General features: G+C 56.2%; 2 protein-coding genes across 6 annotated transcripts in view; one reads left to right on the top strand and one right to left on the bottom strand.

Annotated features, from left to right (window-relative positions):
- Positions 1 to 3,746: 3,746 nt before the first annotated feature.
- Positions 3,747 to 10,233, bottom strand: PIANP (PILR alpha associated neural protein). 4 transcript variants are annotated; one of them, XM_060306334.1, is made up of 6 exons: positions 10,065 to 10,233; positions 7,847 to 7,901; positions 7,092 to 7,603; positions 6,260 to 6,341; positions 5,246 to 5,467; positions 3,747 to 4,933 (listed from the first exon to the last, which is right to left on the bottom strand). In XM_060306334.1, exons 2-6 carry the CDS (start codon positions 7,861 to 7,863, stop codon positions 4,912 to 4,914), a joined length of 855 nt encoding a protein of 284 aa, XP_060162317.1. In that variant the 5' UTR covers positions 7,864 to 7,901; positions 10,065 to 10,233; the 3' UTR covers positions 3,747 to 4,911. The 4 variants fall into 4 exon arrangements, with proteins under 4 accessions (XP_060162317.1, XP_030690450.1, XP_060162315.1 ...); XM_030834590.2 differs by having other exon boundaries at positions 7,847 to 7,906; positions 10,065 to 10,232; XM_060306332.1 differs by lacking the exon at positions 10,065 to 10,233 and adding an exon at positions 9,587 to 9,977 and having other exon boundaries at positions 7,847 to 7,906.
- COPS7A (COP9 signalosome subunit 7A) overlaps positions 9,812 to 12,272 on the top strand; it is a 27,392-nt gene continuing 24,931 nt past the window's right edge. The window contains exon 1 of one of the 2 annotated variants that reach the window (XM_060306337.2): positions 9,812 to 9,923. The gene's annotated coding sequence lies outside the window, so the exon portion shown is untranslated. The remainder of the gene's footprint in view (positions 9,924 to 12,272) is intronic. The other variant, XM_060306336.2, reaches the window with a different exon arrangement.

Raw genomic sequence — 12,272 nt, 5'->3', positions numbered from 1 at the left:
CGGGGACGCGGTATACCCTCCAGGGATGTGACGCCACAGCGGAAATGAAGGTGGGTTCTGCTCTAAGGGCAGGAGCCGAACCTTCACGACTGCGGTTCCGGGCTTCCGGAAGGGACTTCAGGGGAAGTGGGAGGGTGGAAACGCGACAGGTTCATGAATTATGCATCAAGGTACGAGGGGCGGTATGGATTCTTAAAAGACGGGTCCTGGTTCCCTTCCCTCAAGGGGCGATAGGCAGACATAGGGAGTTACCATTCTTTTTTCTTACATACTCTCCAGAAGGTCTCAATGCTTTGAATATGAAAGAAAGGAAAAGGATGTGTCAGTAGTTTTCTGAGGTCCCTCCTTAGGCCCAAAGCGTGACTAATTAACCCCCCCCCCCAGGCCTCAGAATCCGACCCCTGCCTAACCACACCCCTTACTCTCTTTGCTTTGGTCTCTAAGTTCTTGTGGCCCTCTTCCACATCTTTATCTCCTACTCACCCGGCTTTACTTTTAAATATAGCACTCACCTCTACCTGATTCTATATTGTTGGATGTCCTCCTCTTCTCACTGGAATATCGGCCCCACGAGGGCAAGGACTCTTAATTGTTCGCTGCTGTATCCTCAGAGCCTGGCACTTAGTAAGCAGTTGGTAAACGTTTGTTGCATCAATGAACAATTAATGTGAACTCTTTCAGGAAGCCTTCCTTGATTGCTCCAACGGTCTCGTTCTCCGAATTTCCACAGCATTTAGTCCGTACCTTTTTTTTTTTTTTTTGGCTGTTTTAACTATTTCATATATGTGACTCTTCAGCAAGTTTGTCAGCAACTCGGGAGAAACTGTCTCATACATGGTACCCTCCCACTGCTTTGTTGAGCACACAGTAGATGCTAAATAAATACATGCTATTTGAGTAAATGAATGCTGCCACCAGCCTGTCCCAGATCTAACCAGAATCCCTCTGGGCTCAGCTCTATTTTTGAGAGCTTGAGAATCAAAGTGCCTCCTATTAACAGTAATAGTTCCTTGCTTAGAGATCAAAATAACCCCGATAGGAATAACTGTAATGCCAAATTTTACATATAATGAACATAAGACTCTGAAGACTTAAGTGATTTTCCCCAAGGTCACAGCTTCCCCAGGAAGTAGCAAAAGACACCTAAAAATAAAAATTCCAATAAATGTTTAAGTAGAAGATATGTATTTGTATCTTTTTAAAAGCGTCCGCTCTCTTTATCACATTTTGGGACTCTGTAACCTGTCTGTGTCAACCCAATAGTGACACAATAGGATAAGGGTCTTAAGGGCGCAGATGTGACCAGACGTAGTTGCTGTATGGGTTAGAGATCGATGATTTGAGAAACCTTGACTTTGGGGGCAGAGATAGAAAAGTGGGAGCAAAATGGTGGTAATCGCTATAAGTTCTGGTTCTCTTTCTGTTCTTCTCCTATTTACAATAACTGGCACCCCCCGGGCCTCGGTGTCTCCAATTGTCAACCCTGCTGCTGCCCTTGCTATAAGAAGCAAGTTTTAGTGCTTTGAACTCCTTAGAGAAAAGCTTTAGAGAGATAAATGTGGGGCGTACGGGGAGGAGGGCTGTTAATTTTAGCCTGGGGTTTTCCAGCTGGCACACTGTTTCCATCTTGAATCACTTCCACACCCTGAGCTCTGCCTGGGAGATCCCTCCTCCTGGGGGCTTCCCCACTCCCTGGTTTGGTCTGAGCCACAATGGTAAGCATTCCAGAAAAATGCTTAAGAGAAGCCTGGCTTAGTCATTTGATGCACAGCTCAGGAGGCAAAGAAAGCATACAGATGAGAGATGCTGGTCCCAGTAGTGATGGGTGGCCTCCAAGAAGCAAAGGGGTAGTATGGCCACTGTTTGTGTTCTTGGTCTGTGACTAAGCAGTGACTCCTTTGCCACCTGGAGCCTTCTGAGGACCTCCCGAGGCCCCATAGTTTCAGTTTCAACACTACATGAGATAAAGTTAGGATCCTTCCCCAGGGCCTCCTGACTCTTCCTGGTTAGCATAACAATGGGATTTAGTTTGGGATCATTCCTTTAGGACAACTCAGAAGACTCGGACATCTTTCTCCTCTGTCTCTCCCTGCCATCTGACTTTCCATGGGGAAGGAGGGCATTTAGGGAGAAGGAACAGGTAAGAATTTCCTGTGTCTTGCTGGTGTATTTTAATTTATTTAAATTTAGGGAAACAGCAGTCTAATCAGGTGATAATTAAGTCCCTCTTCATTAGGGACCTTCATGTGTGCCTTTTGAATATGGATGAGCCCTGGGGTCACACCGTCCCTCTGAAGAGGAAGGTGATAAGAGACATGTGCTGTCCGGGCACTTCAGCTCTTCCCCTTCTGCGCCTCCTCTTCCCCCCAACCCCCACCTGACAAGGACTAGATTCCTGTGGGGAAGGAAGGGAAAGGGCAATGAGGCTTCCTCTCCCGTCAGTCTCCTCCCCCTCCTCCTCAGGTCCGTCCCTCACTGCCTCCAGCCCATCCCAGCAGCACCTCTTCCTGCACTCTCAGGTCTCATCCAGCCCTCTCCCTTCCACCAGCTTCAGGCTGGGGTCTCTTCAGGTCCCACTGGGTTGACGCTGAGCCCGCCTCAGCAGCGTGTTTGCCTCGCACCTCTGCTTTTAGCTGGTTCATCACTCCTTGGCCCGGGTCTGCTTCTTTCTTCTTTTTCTTAGGGAGTCTGATGACCCGAACCCACAAACAGCTCTGATCCTGAGAAATACACTCCCTCCACCTCGCTCACTGTTGTGTGCTTCGTGGACTCAGCCACACTTCACTTGAGTACACAGTAAAGCGCCCCAACCCCTACAGCACCCACCTACAGATCCATGGACATTCCTGATTCTAACTGCAGAAATAAACACATGGAGGCCAACACAGGCCAGGGCAGCCCCCCTCTTGCACGTGACCGTCTCCTCTCCTCCCTGGAGCGCCCCCATTTCCAGGGAGCAAGTGGGGCACAGATGGGGGTGGGGGGAGAAATGGGACCTGGGTGGTTACCATGGCAACAGAACCTAGCAACAGCTGAGAGGCTGCCGTGTGGGTTTCTGCAGGGCTGTTACGAGAGCCAGACCTAGAACTGGGGGCTCAGAGGTGACTGATCCCAGCTGGGCAGCCTGCTCTCCCTCCTCCAAACGCACCCCTCGATTCCACGCCCACACCCCAGCAGTGCCTCTCAGAGAGGGCAGAGCGGGGAAAGCTAACGAGAGCTAACCGCGGGGCTTCTGGGGGCAGCTGCGGGCGGGGGCGGGTGAGGGAGCAAGGCTGCAAATAAAGCAAGCAGGGCAGCCAGCCTCTTCACTGCGGCTCCCTCTCATCGCTTGCCCGTTGCTCCATTTTTCCTCCTCCCCCCCCTTCAACCTCCACGTGTCTATCAGCGCTCTCCTCTTCCTTTTCTTGCTTGCGCCGTCGCCTGTGCTTCTACGTAAGTTTCCCTTTTCTTCTACCTCCTTTTTCGTGGTCTCTCTTGACCTTCTCTAGCAATTAACAAACCACTCTTCCGGTTTCTCTCTTGCTCCGGCTGCTCCTTGTCAAGACTGCCCCCTTCAGAGTCTCTTCCTTCCATTCCATCCCGAGTCAAAGCCCCCGAATCCCAACCCCGGGTCAGAGCAGGCCAGGTCACATCGGGTCCGGAGGGGTTACCCGCACTCCCCCCCATCCTTCTTTTCTTCCCTCTTAGCTGCCCATCGCCCCTCCTCCTCTTCTCTCTGTGGGGCTCATAAGGCAGAACCAGGGGACTCAGGTATCTTGCAAAGGCTTTATTTGAAAATTTTGAAACTTACATCCCACAAGAATTCAAGATTATCACCACAAGAAGAAAGAGATAATACAAAAATATATATCACAGCATAGGAGCCAGGTAAGAGAGGGAAGTAGGAAGGAAGGTGGGAAAGCCATGAGAAGTCAGGACAAACCTGAGGGGGGGGCGGTGCAAAAGGAGGGAGAGTGGAGGAACCAGGGAGGGAGGGGCGGATTGGGAGGCAGAGCTCCCGATGGCCTTGAACCAGCTGGCTCCGGTCCCTGGCAGCCTAGGTGGAGTTACGGAGGCCCTCAGGGAGGCCGGCAAGTGGAGGACTGGCTCAGGGGGCTCTGAATTCCAGAGTGACACACACAGACAGCCAGGACAGACGAGACAGAAGGACTTGGGAAGCAGGGGAGGGCACATGGGAGCCCCTTTCTCATGTAGTGCAGCGGGTGACTCCCCAAAAGCCATCTCCCAGACAACAGAATTTAGCAGTGGAGGGGGTGGGGGTTTGCGCCCTCAGTACTCCCATTCCCACAGGGAGCCCTCGGAGCGGGATGGGGGAGACAGCGAAACACGTGACGCGGAGCGGGATGGGACCGCGACAGATGGAGGCCCATGGAGCCCCCAGCTCACCTCCCACCCACCTCCGGGGCAGCATGCAGGGGCCACAGAAACTCAGTCAGTGAGTGTTCGTGAGGCGAGAGTGTGAGCATGACACACGCCACAGCGCGGGGCCGGGACATGCACACGAGAGTCCACGGGAGTCACCCACTGACCTCTGAGTGACGGGCCACTGAGCGATGGGTGGGACGGGGGAGAAGACAAAGGGAACAGTGTGAGACGAAAGGGAGGACGCGAGGGATCCGCGGAGGGGGGAGACGTGGCTAGGGAGACTGGCCGTACAAGAGCAGGAGTGTGTGCAGTGGCTCGTGAGGGGAGAGGTGAGTGTGCAAGGCTCTCATGTGAGTGTGCCAGGGCGGGGCCGGGGGCCAAAAGCCACAGATATGTGAGGCCCCCACCTAAAGGAGGCTGAGCAGGTGCGCTCACCCGCGGGCTAGCGAGTGTTCCGAGGCGCCCACAGCCGCCCTGCCCTCAGCGGGATGGGGGCTGTGCCGGCCCCTTGGCCCCCTGCTTGGTGGCAGCCCAGGCTTGGGGGGATCACAGATTCACCAAGGGAATCCTGAGAGGAAAAGGGAAAGGGCACCGTCAGGAACCAAGAGGCAGGCCAGAATCAAGAGGGCAGTCCAAGAAATAAAAGGGATCAAGTTTAGGAGGGCAGAGTTGGAGTTAAATGGCAGCATGAGAACAGGACGCAGATCCACAGACAGCGGGAGATGGAAGGGTGCCCCGGCGAGGAGGGGTCCAGTCTCCCGGGGTGGGGGGGCAGGTCTGCCTCCTTTCCACCCGCCCGGGAGGGAGCGCCCCAAGCCCACAGTCGCAGCCCCGAGGTGCCTCCCCTGCCCGCCCTCCCAGCCCTCTGCCCTGCCCTCACCGGTTCAGCTGGAAGGCTGGAGCCCCCTTGGGCTGGGGCATCCCAGGCCGGGGTCCCCCTCGGGGCTCCTCGTGGTCAGGGGTGGGGGTGGGCGAGTCCCCGAAGGCCCCCAGCACAGTGACCCCGGCTGGGGACAGGTCTGTCAAGGGCTGCTGGCTCTCCTCCTGCCTCAGGGCGCCTTGCTGCCCAGAGGGCCTGCGCCGCTTCTGGCTACGGTCCCAGCTGGTGCCCGGAAGGAAAGAGGTTCTCACACACTCAGGAAGCCCCCAACCTGGGCTTCCAGCGCTGGCCACCCCTAGCCTCCCTCAGGCACCCGCAACATCCTACAGCAGAGAAACCAGCCTCTAACAGGTCCCTAAGCCCCGTGTCCTGAGACCGCGTCCACAAAACCACTTCCTCTCCCCGCCAGGGGGCTCGGGAATCTAAGCCACCCTCTCGCCTGGTTCAGATCCACAGAATGAGTAGCTCCTCCCCACAGACACACAGAGTCCCCCAGAACCGCCTCTCCCCCACGCATACCCAGCAGAGCCATTTCAAACCTCCGCAGCAGGCGCCTGGCAGCTTTAGTTCTAGTTCAAAGTCAGCTAATGACCTGGACGCCTGAGTCTAATGATTCTTGCAGTCAAGTGGGAAGGACTGAGCGACCCGATATTAAGTGTGTGCAAAGGAAGCTCGGATTTTTCTCCCTCCTCCCCAGGCAGCCTTAAGAAGGGGGCTCTGCAGAATGGGTCGTGCAGGATACGGGGACAAGGGCTGGCCACCAAAGCCCCCGTGCACACAAATGACTCCCCCCCCTCCCATCACCCTTGTGTTTCCCCAGAAGGAATCTGCACTCATTTCTCAGAGCTTCCCCCACCCGAATCCTTCCTACCTTTTCCCAAAGTCTTGCCCTAATCCACCACTTCCTATCCCACCGCCAGCAAAACCGCCGCCCTGGCTCCTTCCCTCCTTCCAGCCAAATGTAGCCAAACATTGATGGGGATGCCAGCATCTCCTCCCCCCACCCCAGCTTACCAGAACTTGAAGATGATGCCAGTGGCCACGAGAACAATGATGACGGAGATGGTAATTGTGACGTAGAGCTGAGGGTCCACACCTGCTTGGGGTAGGGAGAAATTTTTAGGGAGGCTTGAGGTGGAGGGAGCTGAGAGAGGCTGGAGATTGGGTTGGAGCGTTGCCGTTTGAAGCCACATTGCCCAACTCTTTCTGCTTCTCTGGAGCCTCCCCGCTTTATTTTTATCATCGGCTTTCCGCAGAGTTTTCAGCTCTTTTCCTCCCAAATCCTTTTTCTCCACTTCCCCAAATCTTCTATATATATGGGATGAGGAGGAGGTTCCAAGGTCACAGAGATCTTCTCTCTCTGCACAGAAACTAGGGGCTGGAAACGTCCATCTCCACCCTGGCCCCACCCCCAGACCACTGGCCCCATCTCAGCGCTCCCCGAGCCGAGATGTCACCCTGAAGGGCTCGTTCATTTCCTCTGCCTGGAATACTCCCACTGTTTCCAAGGTCCCGCTTAAATGTCAGTTCTTGGAGGGTGTCCTGATCCCCAGGCAGAAGTAGTCTCTCCCTTCTCTCTCTGCCTAACAACATGCTGTGCACACCTCCACTAGAGAATGTATTACGTTGACTCATCCCCGAGTGTTTACACATCTGTCTTCTCCAGTGGACCTGAGCTCCTCTGAGGCTCAGATGCATCTTGGTCTCGGCCTCCTGTGCCAGCGTTAGTGCCCGACACATTTGTGGAAGGAGCTAACAGGCAGGAGGACCTCTGTTGCTTCCTTTAGAGTCTTCAGCCAGCCTCCCCACCCCCAAATCCCTACCAACCTCCCCGACTCCCACTCACCTTCCCCGCGGCCCCCGAACAGGACTGGCCGCAGGGTGGCGGGTGCTTCTCCAAGGCTAAGCCCATCTCCATCACCCCGCATGGAGTCTGAGTTGGGGTGTGGGGTGGCCAGCCCATGCGGGGCTGCGAAACCATAGTCCAGGGGCAGAAATCCAGGATTGGCAGAGTTGGGGTCCCCCCCATCCTCTCGAGACACTGTAGGACCCCACACAATAGCCCAGGGGTACTGGGATGAGGGTGGCCCCTCTTCAAAGCCTGATGGGGTGGCCGGGGGCGAGGTGCCCGGCAGGACTTGCCGACGTGATCTTGGGACCCGCGGGGAGCGGCTTGGTGGAGGTGCTCGCTCCCACACGCACACATGGCGTGGGGCTGAGGGCCCTCCCCGGGCACAGGGGGGCCGGGCTGGGGCTGGTGGGGTCCGAGGGGAGGAGGAGGAACCTTGGGCAGGCGGTGGGAGGGGCAGCAACAGCAGTGGCCAGAGAGGGAGGAGATGGGACAGCAGCAGCGCAGGCCTGCGGGAAGGGAGAGAGAGCGGGTGAAACCAAGGCCATCTTGGGCTTATGTGTGCAGAGGACAGGCCGCCTCCCTCCAAGACTCTGTGCAAAAAGTAGGTGGGCCTTGGGAAGACTGGTCTCATTTCCCATCTTCCTAGGGTCTAGCCCTCAGGATGGAAGGCCCCGGGTGGGCCTAGGAGGGAAAGGGCCAAGACCCCAGGGAAAGTGGCTTCCAAGCTTCCCCTGCTGGGCCAGACTTACCACATTCTGGACTCCATGTCCGAGATCTTCCTCAGAGATGACCCAGATTTTCAGCCTTTACTGGGGGAGAGAGGGGTCGTCACATCCCAACCCTGCCCTGAGTACTTCCCCAGCTCATTCATCCACCAACTCACCTCCATCTCCCCTCCCAGCTCTGGCTGCCAGCTATGCTGCTGCCACTCAGGAGCCACGGCTGCCTAGCATCCTCTTGCGGGGGGTGGGGAGCGGGGAGGGGAACCCCCAGAGTGGTCCCCTGTCTAGTCCCCAGCCCCTATCTACACAACTTCCCAGGTCCCTGTTACCTCCCCCCCCAGGGTCTACTCTCACTTCTCTGGCTTCCTTCCGTCTCACTTCCTCTGCCCACAGCTCCTAGCTTTTCTTAGATCTTAATTTAGAGCCAAGAACCTTGTGATTCCTTGAGCACCTACCGAGGGAGGGAGGGAGTCTGAGTGGGGGAGGGAAGAGGAAGTCAATCTGAGTGAGTGTGTGAACGTGTGTGGTTGCACGGGGGAGCATCCCCGCCTGCCCACCCCACTTGTTGTCTGAGGCCTTTCTCTTATGATTGAATGGCCCCAGGAATCTCGTCTTCAGGAGCAGGGGAACAGGAGATGGAGGGATGGAAGGAAAGAGAGAGGAGGTGGGCGGGAGGAAAACTACAGAATATAATATTTGCTCAATGTTCCATCATCCAAATGCATAGGTGCCCTCTGAGGGGAGGTGGAGTTGGGGAGAGGCCACCCCCTCAAATGTAGCTCTCCTGGGTAAAGAGTCCTGGGAGAATCAGGATGGATGGTTTTGAAAGAGGAGGACACGTTCTCAGAGCTGAGGGTGGTGGATCCAGGCGGCGGCAGCAGGCTCCCCAGTGAATGAGGATATGACACTTGGTGTCCTCTGGATTCTGGGTCTAAATCTGGACATTAAACCCTCTCAGAGAATAACAGGGGAGTAGGTGGGAGAGTCTGGGGAAGGGATTGGGGAAGTGGGCTGTGGGGAGAGATGTGAAGGCATGATGGCCTGAGACAGGGAAGGCTGGTGAGGCGTGAGAAGGGAAGAGAAAGGTGAAGAGGAAGCAGATGAAGGGGGCTAGTCCTGAAGGAATGGACTGGGGGGCGCAGAGGAGATCGGCAGCTGGAGGATGCTGAGGAGGGGAGTAAAGGTCAGGGAGGGAAGCTGAGAGGGTGAAGCGGTCACAGGAGCGGGGAAGAAGGAGGAAGGGCAGGAGGAGGAGGAAGGAAAGGTCCAGGCAGGATGGGAAGTGGAGATCGTGGAAGGGGAAGGGAGAAGAGGGATGGAGGGGACCAGGGATGGGGAGGAAGGAAGGGGGAAAGGAGAGAACATGGTACTGAGGACAACACGAGACAAGGAAGGGACGGGGGACGGAAAACGGGAACAGCAAAGATGGAGGAGATGGAAATTGTTTCTTCCAACGGAAAGGGATACGGAGCTACGGAGAGAGGCAGGGATGGGGCCCAGGTGGGAAGAAGGGAGACGGAACCGGGAAAAGAACGATGCTGCAGGGACAGAGGAAGGCGTGTGAGCCAGGGGAGGGGAAAAGGGCTTCCAGGGACGTCTGTGGCCAGCTGACTCCAGGACCCACTCGCCTCTCCGCCTGTGCATCCCACCTCCCCAACCAACGTCATCTCCAGTCCCCGGACCCCGCACCCCTTAGTCACCCCGTCCAGGAAGCCCCAAGTCCCCTGGCTGGCGCGCCACCCCACCCTCCCCTCGCTCCTCACCGACCTGTTGTGCGCAGGAGACGAGCTGGGGGTGGGGCGGGAGCGTCGGGCTGGGGGAACCGGGCCCCATCCCCAGCGCGGCCGCGAGCCCACCCCTCCCACAGGCCCACGCTCCCTGGACAGGGCTGGAAAGCGATAAGGGGGGCGGGGGACGAGGACCAGGAGGTAGGCGAGGGGTCTCCTCGGGCGGGAGCGCCGAGAGCAGAAAGGGAAGCCGAGGCTGGAGGATGCAAGGAGCCGGGGGCTGAGCCCAAGGCGGGAGGAAGGCAGCGGCGGGGACGGCGACCGCTGCGCCAGGAGGGCAGGATGGAGTCGGGACCCGCGGAGCGAAGGAAAGCGTGGTGGGGAAGGCGCGCTTATGCGCTGGAGGCTCGAGCCGGGCGAGGGACCGCGCCTGGAGGGGCGGGGGGCGAAAGGCGCGGAGTCGGGGAGGGCAGGGCCGGGCTCCCTCGGGCGGGGGCGTGGGGGTTCCTCCCGCTCACCTGCATGCCTGGCGCGGCGGCGCGATGGCTGCGGGAGCTCGGGGCTGCGCCGGGCTGGGGGGTCGCGCGAGCGTGTGGGGCACTGGGCATGGTCGGGGGATTCTGAGGGCAGCGGGGTGCTGTAGAGGGTGGGGGCGGGCGCCCGGGGCGCGGGGCGGCGGCGGCGGGAGATGCTCGGCTCGGCTCGGCTCGGCTCGGCTCGGGCTGCGCTCGGCCCGGCGGGGCTCGGCGCGGCAGCTCGGAGCGCTTGGTCTCCGCCTCTCCCCCTCCCGCATGGTTTAACCCTCCCGCTGCCGCGCCTGGGGAGCCGCGCCCGGCTGCGACCCAGGTGCAGAATGCGAGAGGGCAGCGGAGGGTGAGCACCGTCCGATTCCCCGGGTTCCGGTGGTGGGCTTCTCCACCCTTCACCCCACCTCCATGAACACCGTTGGTTGCCCCGGTCAACCTCTGAGATTCTGAGTCACCCAAAGCTCTGTGACCCCAACTCTGTTTCGCCCCAGCTGGAGAGTGCTGAGTGCTGGGGATGAGGTCGGGGTCAGGGTGGGAGTGGAGACCTTGGATTATCCTAACAGCTTGATCCCCTGATTCCATTCTGGTCCTGCTGCAATGCATTCTCCCCGAAGCAAACCAAACGATCTTTAAAATAGGTAGACCGAGTTGCATTACTCAGCTTTTCTTGCGCTCAGTGTATCAAACTCCTCACCGTGACTTACAGGGCCCTGTATAACCTGGCCCCGCCCCTCCTAACACTCTTCATGCCTCTGCCACACTGGACCTGATCTATGTTACTATAGTTAGAAGGGCTTAACCTGCCACAGGGCCTTTGCATTTGCTGTTCCCACTGCCTGGAATGTTTTACCCTGGCTTTTCACAATGATTCACTCATTTCATTAAAATTTCAGTTAGATCCAATGTCACCTCCTCTGCGAGGCCTTCCCTAACCTCTCTATCTAAATGGGCTTCCCCTGCCCCCACTCTCATCCTGTCCTACCCGCCCCCCCTTCAGGTTACCCTGTTTTACTTGAGTTGCACTTCTAGGACAGTACACTCTTCTAATTTCCTTCACCCTCCCTGGCTTTTCCTTCTCCGTCTTCTGCCTGACCTCTAAATGTGGGAACTTGCTAGGGCTTAGTCCTTGGCCCCCTTCTCGTTCCACATTCTCGGTCCAGTGATGTCATCCAGTCCCAGGGCTTAAATACTATGTAAATGTCAGCAAGTCCTAAATTTATATCCAGCGCTCCAGACTCGTTTATCCAACAGCCTACTTGACATCTCCACTTGGATGCCTAAAGCCATATAAAGCTCCTATGGCTCAAATAGATGTCTCGAATTACCACTGCTGCCCCCCGCCCCCTGCCAATCCATCCCTCTCCCAGTAGTGTTCCCCATCCAGGGGTATGATGGCTTCTGCTTGTTCAGGCGAAAAACCTAGGAAACATCCTTCCTCCCTTTCCCTTTTCTCACTGATTCCCACCGTGTATCTAATTCATCAGCAAGTCCTGTGAGCTCTGCATCTAAAACATGTCCTGAATTCATCTCCTTCTCTCCATCATTGTTATAATCTTGCTATAATCTTGTTGCTTCTGCCCTTGCCCTTTACAAACTAGTCTTCACAATATCTAGTAATTTTTTTATACAGCAGGTTCTTATTAGTTATCCATTTTATACATATTAGTGCATATATGTCAATCCCAATCTCCCAATTCATCCCACCACCACCACCCCCAACCCCCCGCCGCTTTCCCCGCTTGATGTCCACATGTTTGTTCTCCACATCTGTGTCTCAATTTCTGCCCTGCAAACCGGTTCATCTGTACCATTTTTCTAGGTTCCACATATATGCATTAATATACGATATTTGTTTTTCTCTTTCTGACTTACTTCACTCTGTATGACAGTCTCTAGATTCATCCACGTCTCTACTAATGACCCAATTTCGTTCCTTTTTATGGCTGAGTAATATTCCATTGTGTATATGTACCACATCTTCTTTATCCATTCGTCTGTCAATGGGCATTTAGGTTGCTTCCATGTCCTGGCTATTGTAAATAGTGCTGCAGTGAACATTGGGGTGCATGTGCCTTTTTGAATTATGGTTTTCTCTGGGTATATGCCCAGTAGTGGGATTGCTGGGTCATATGGTAATTCTATTTTTAGTTTTTTAAGGAACCTCCATACTGTTCTCCATAGTGTCTGTATCAATTTACA

The sequence above is a fragment of the Globicephala melas genome, chromosome 10, assembly GCF_963455315.2.
Source record: "Globicephala melas chromosome 10, mGloMel1.2, whole genome shotgun sequence".
Taxonomy (NCBI): Eukaryota; Metazoa; Chordata; class Mammalia; order Artiodactyla; family Delphinidae; genus Globicephala; species Globicephala melas.
Note: the sequence above shows the minus strand (reverse complement) of the source record. Positions and strands in the feature narration are given on the sequence as shown.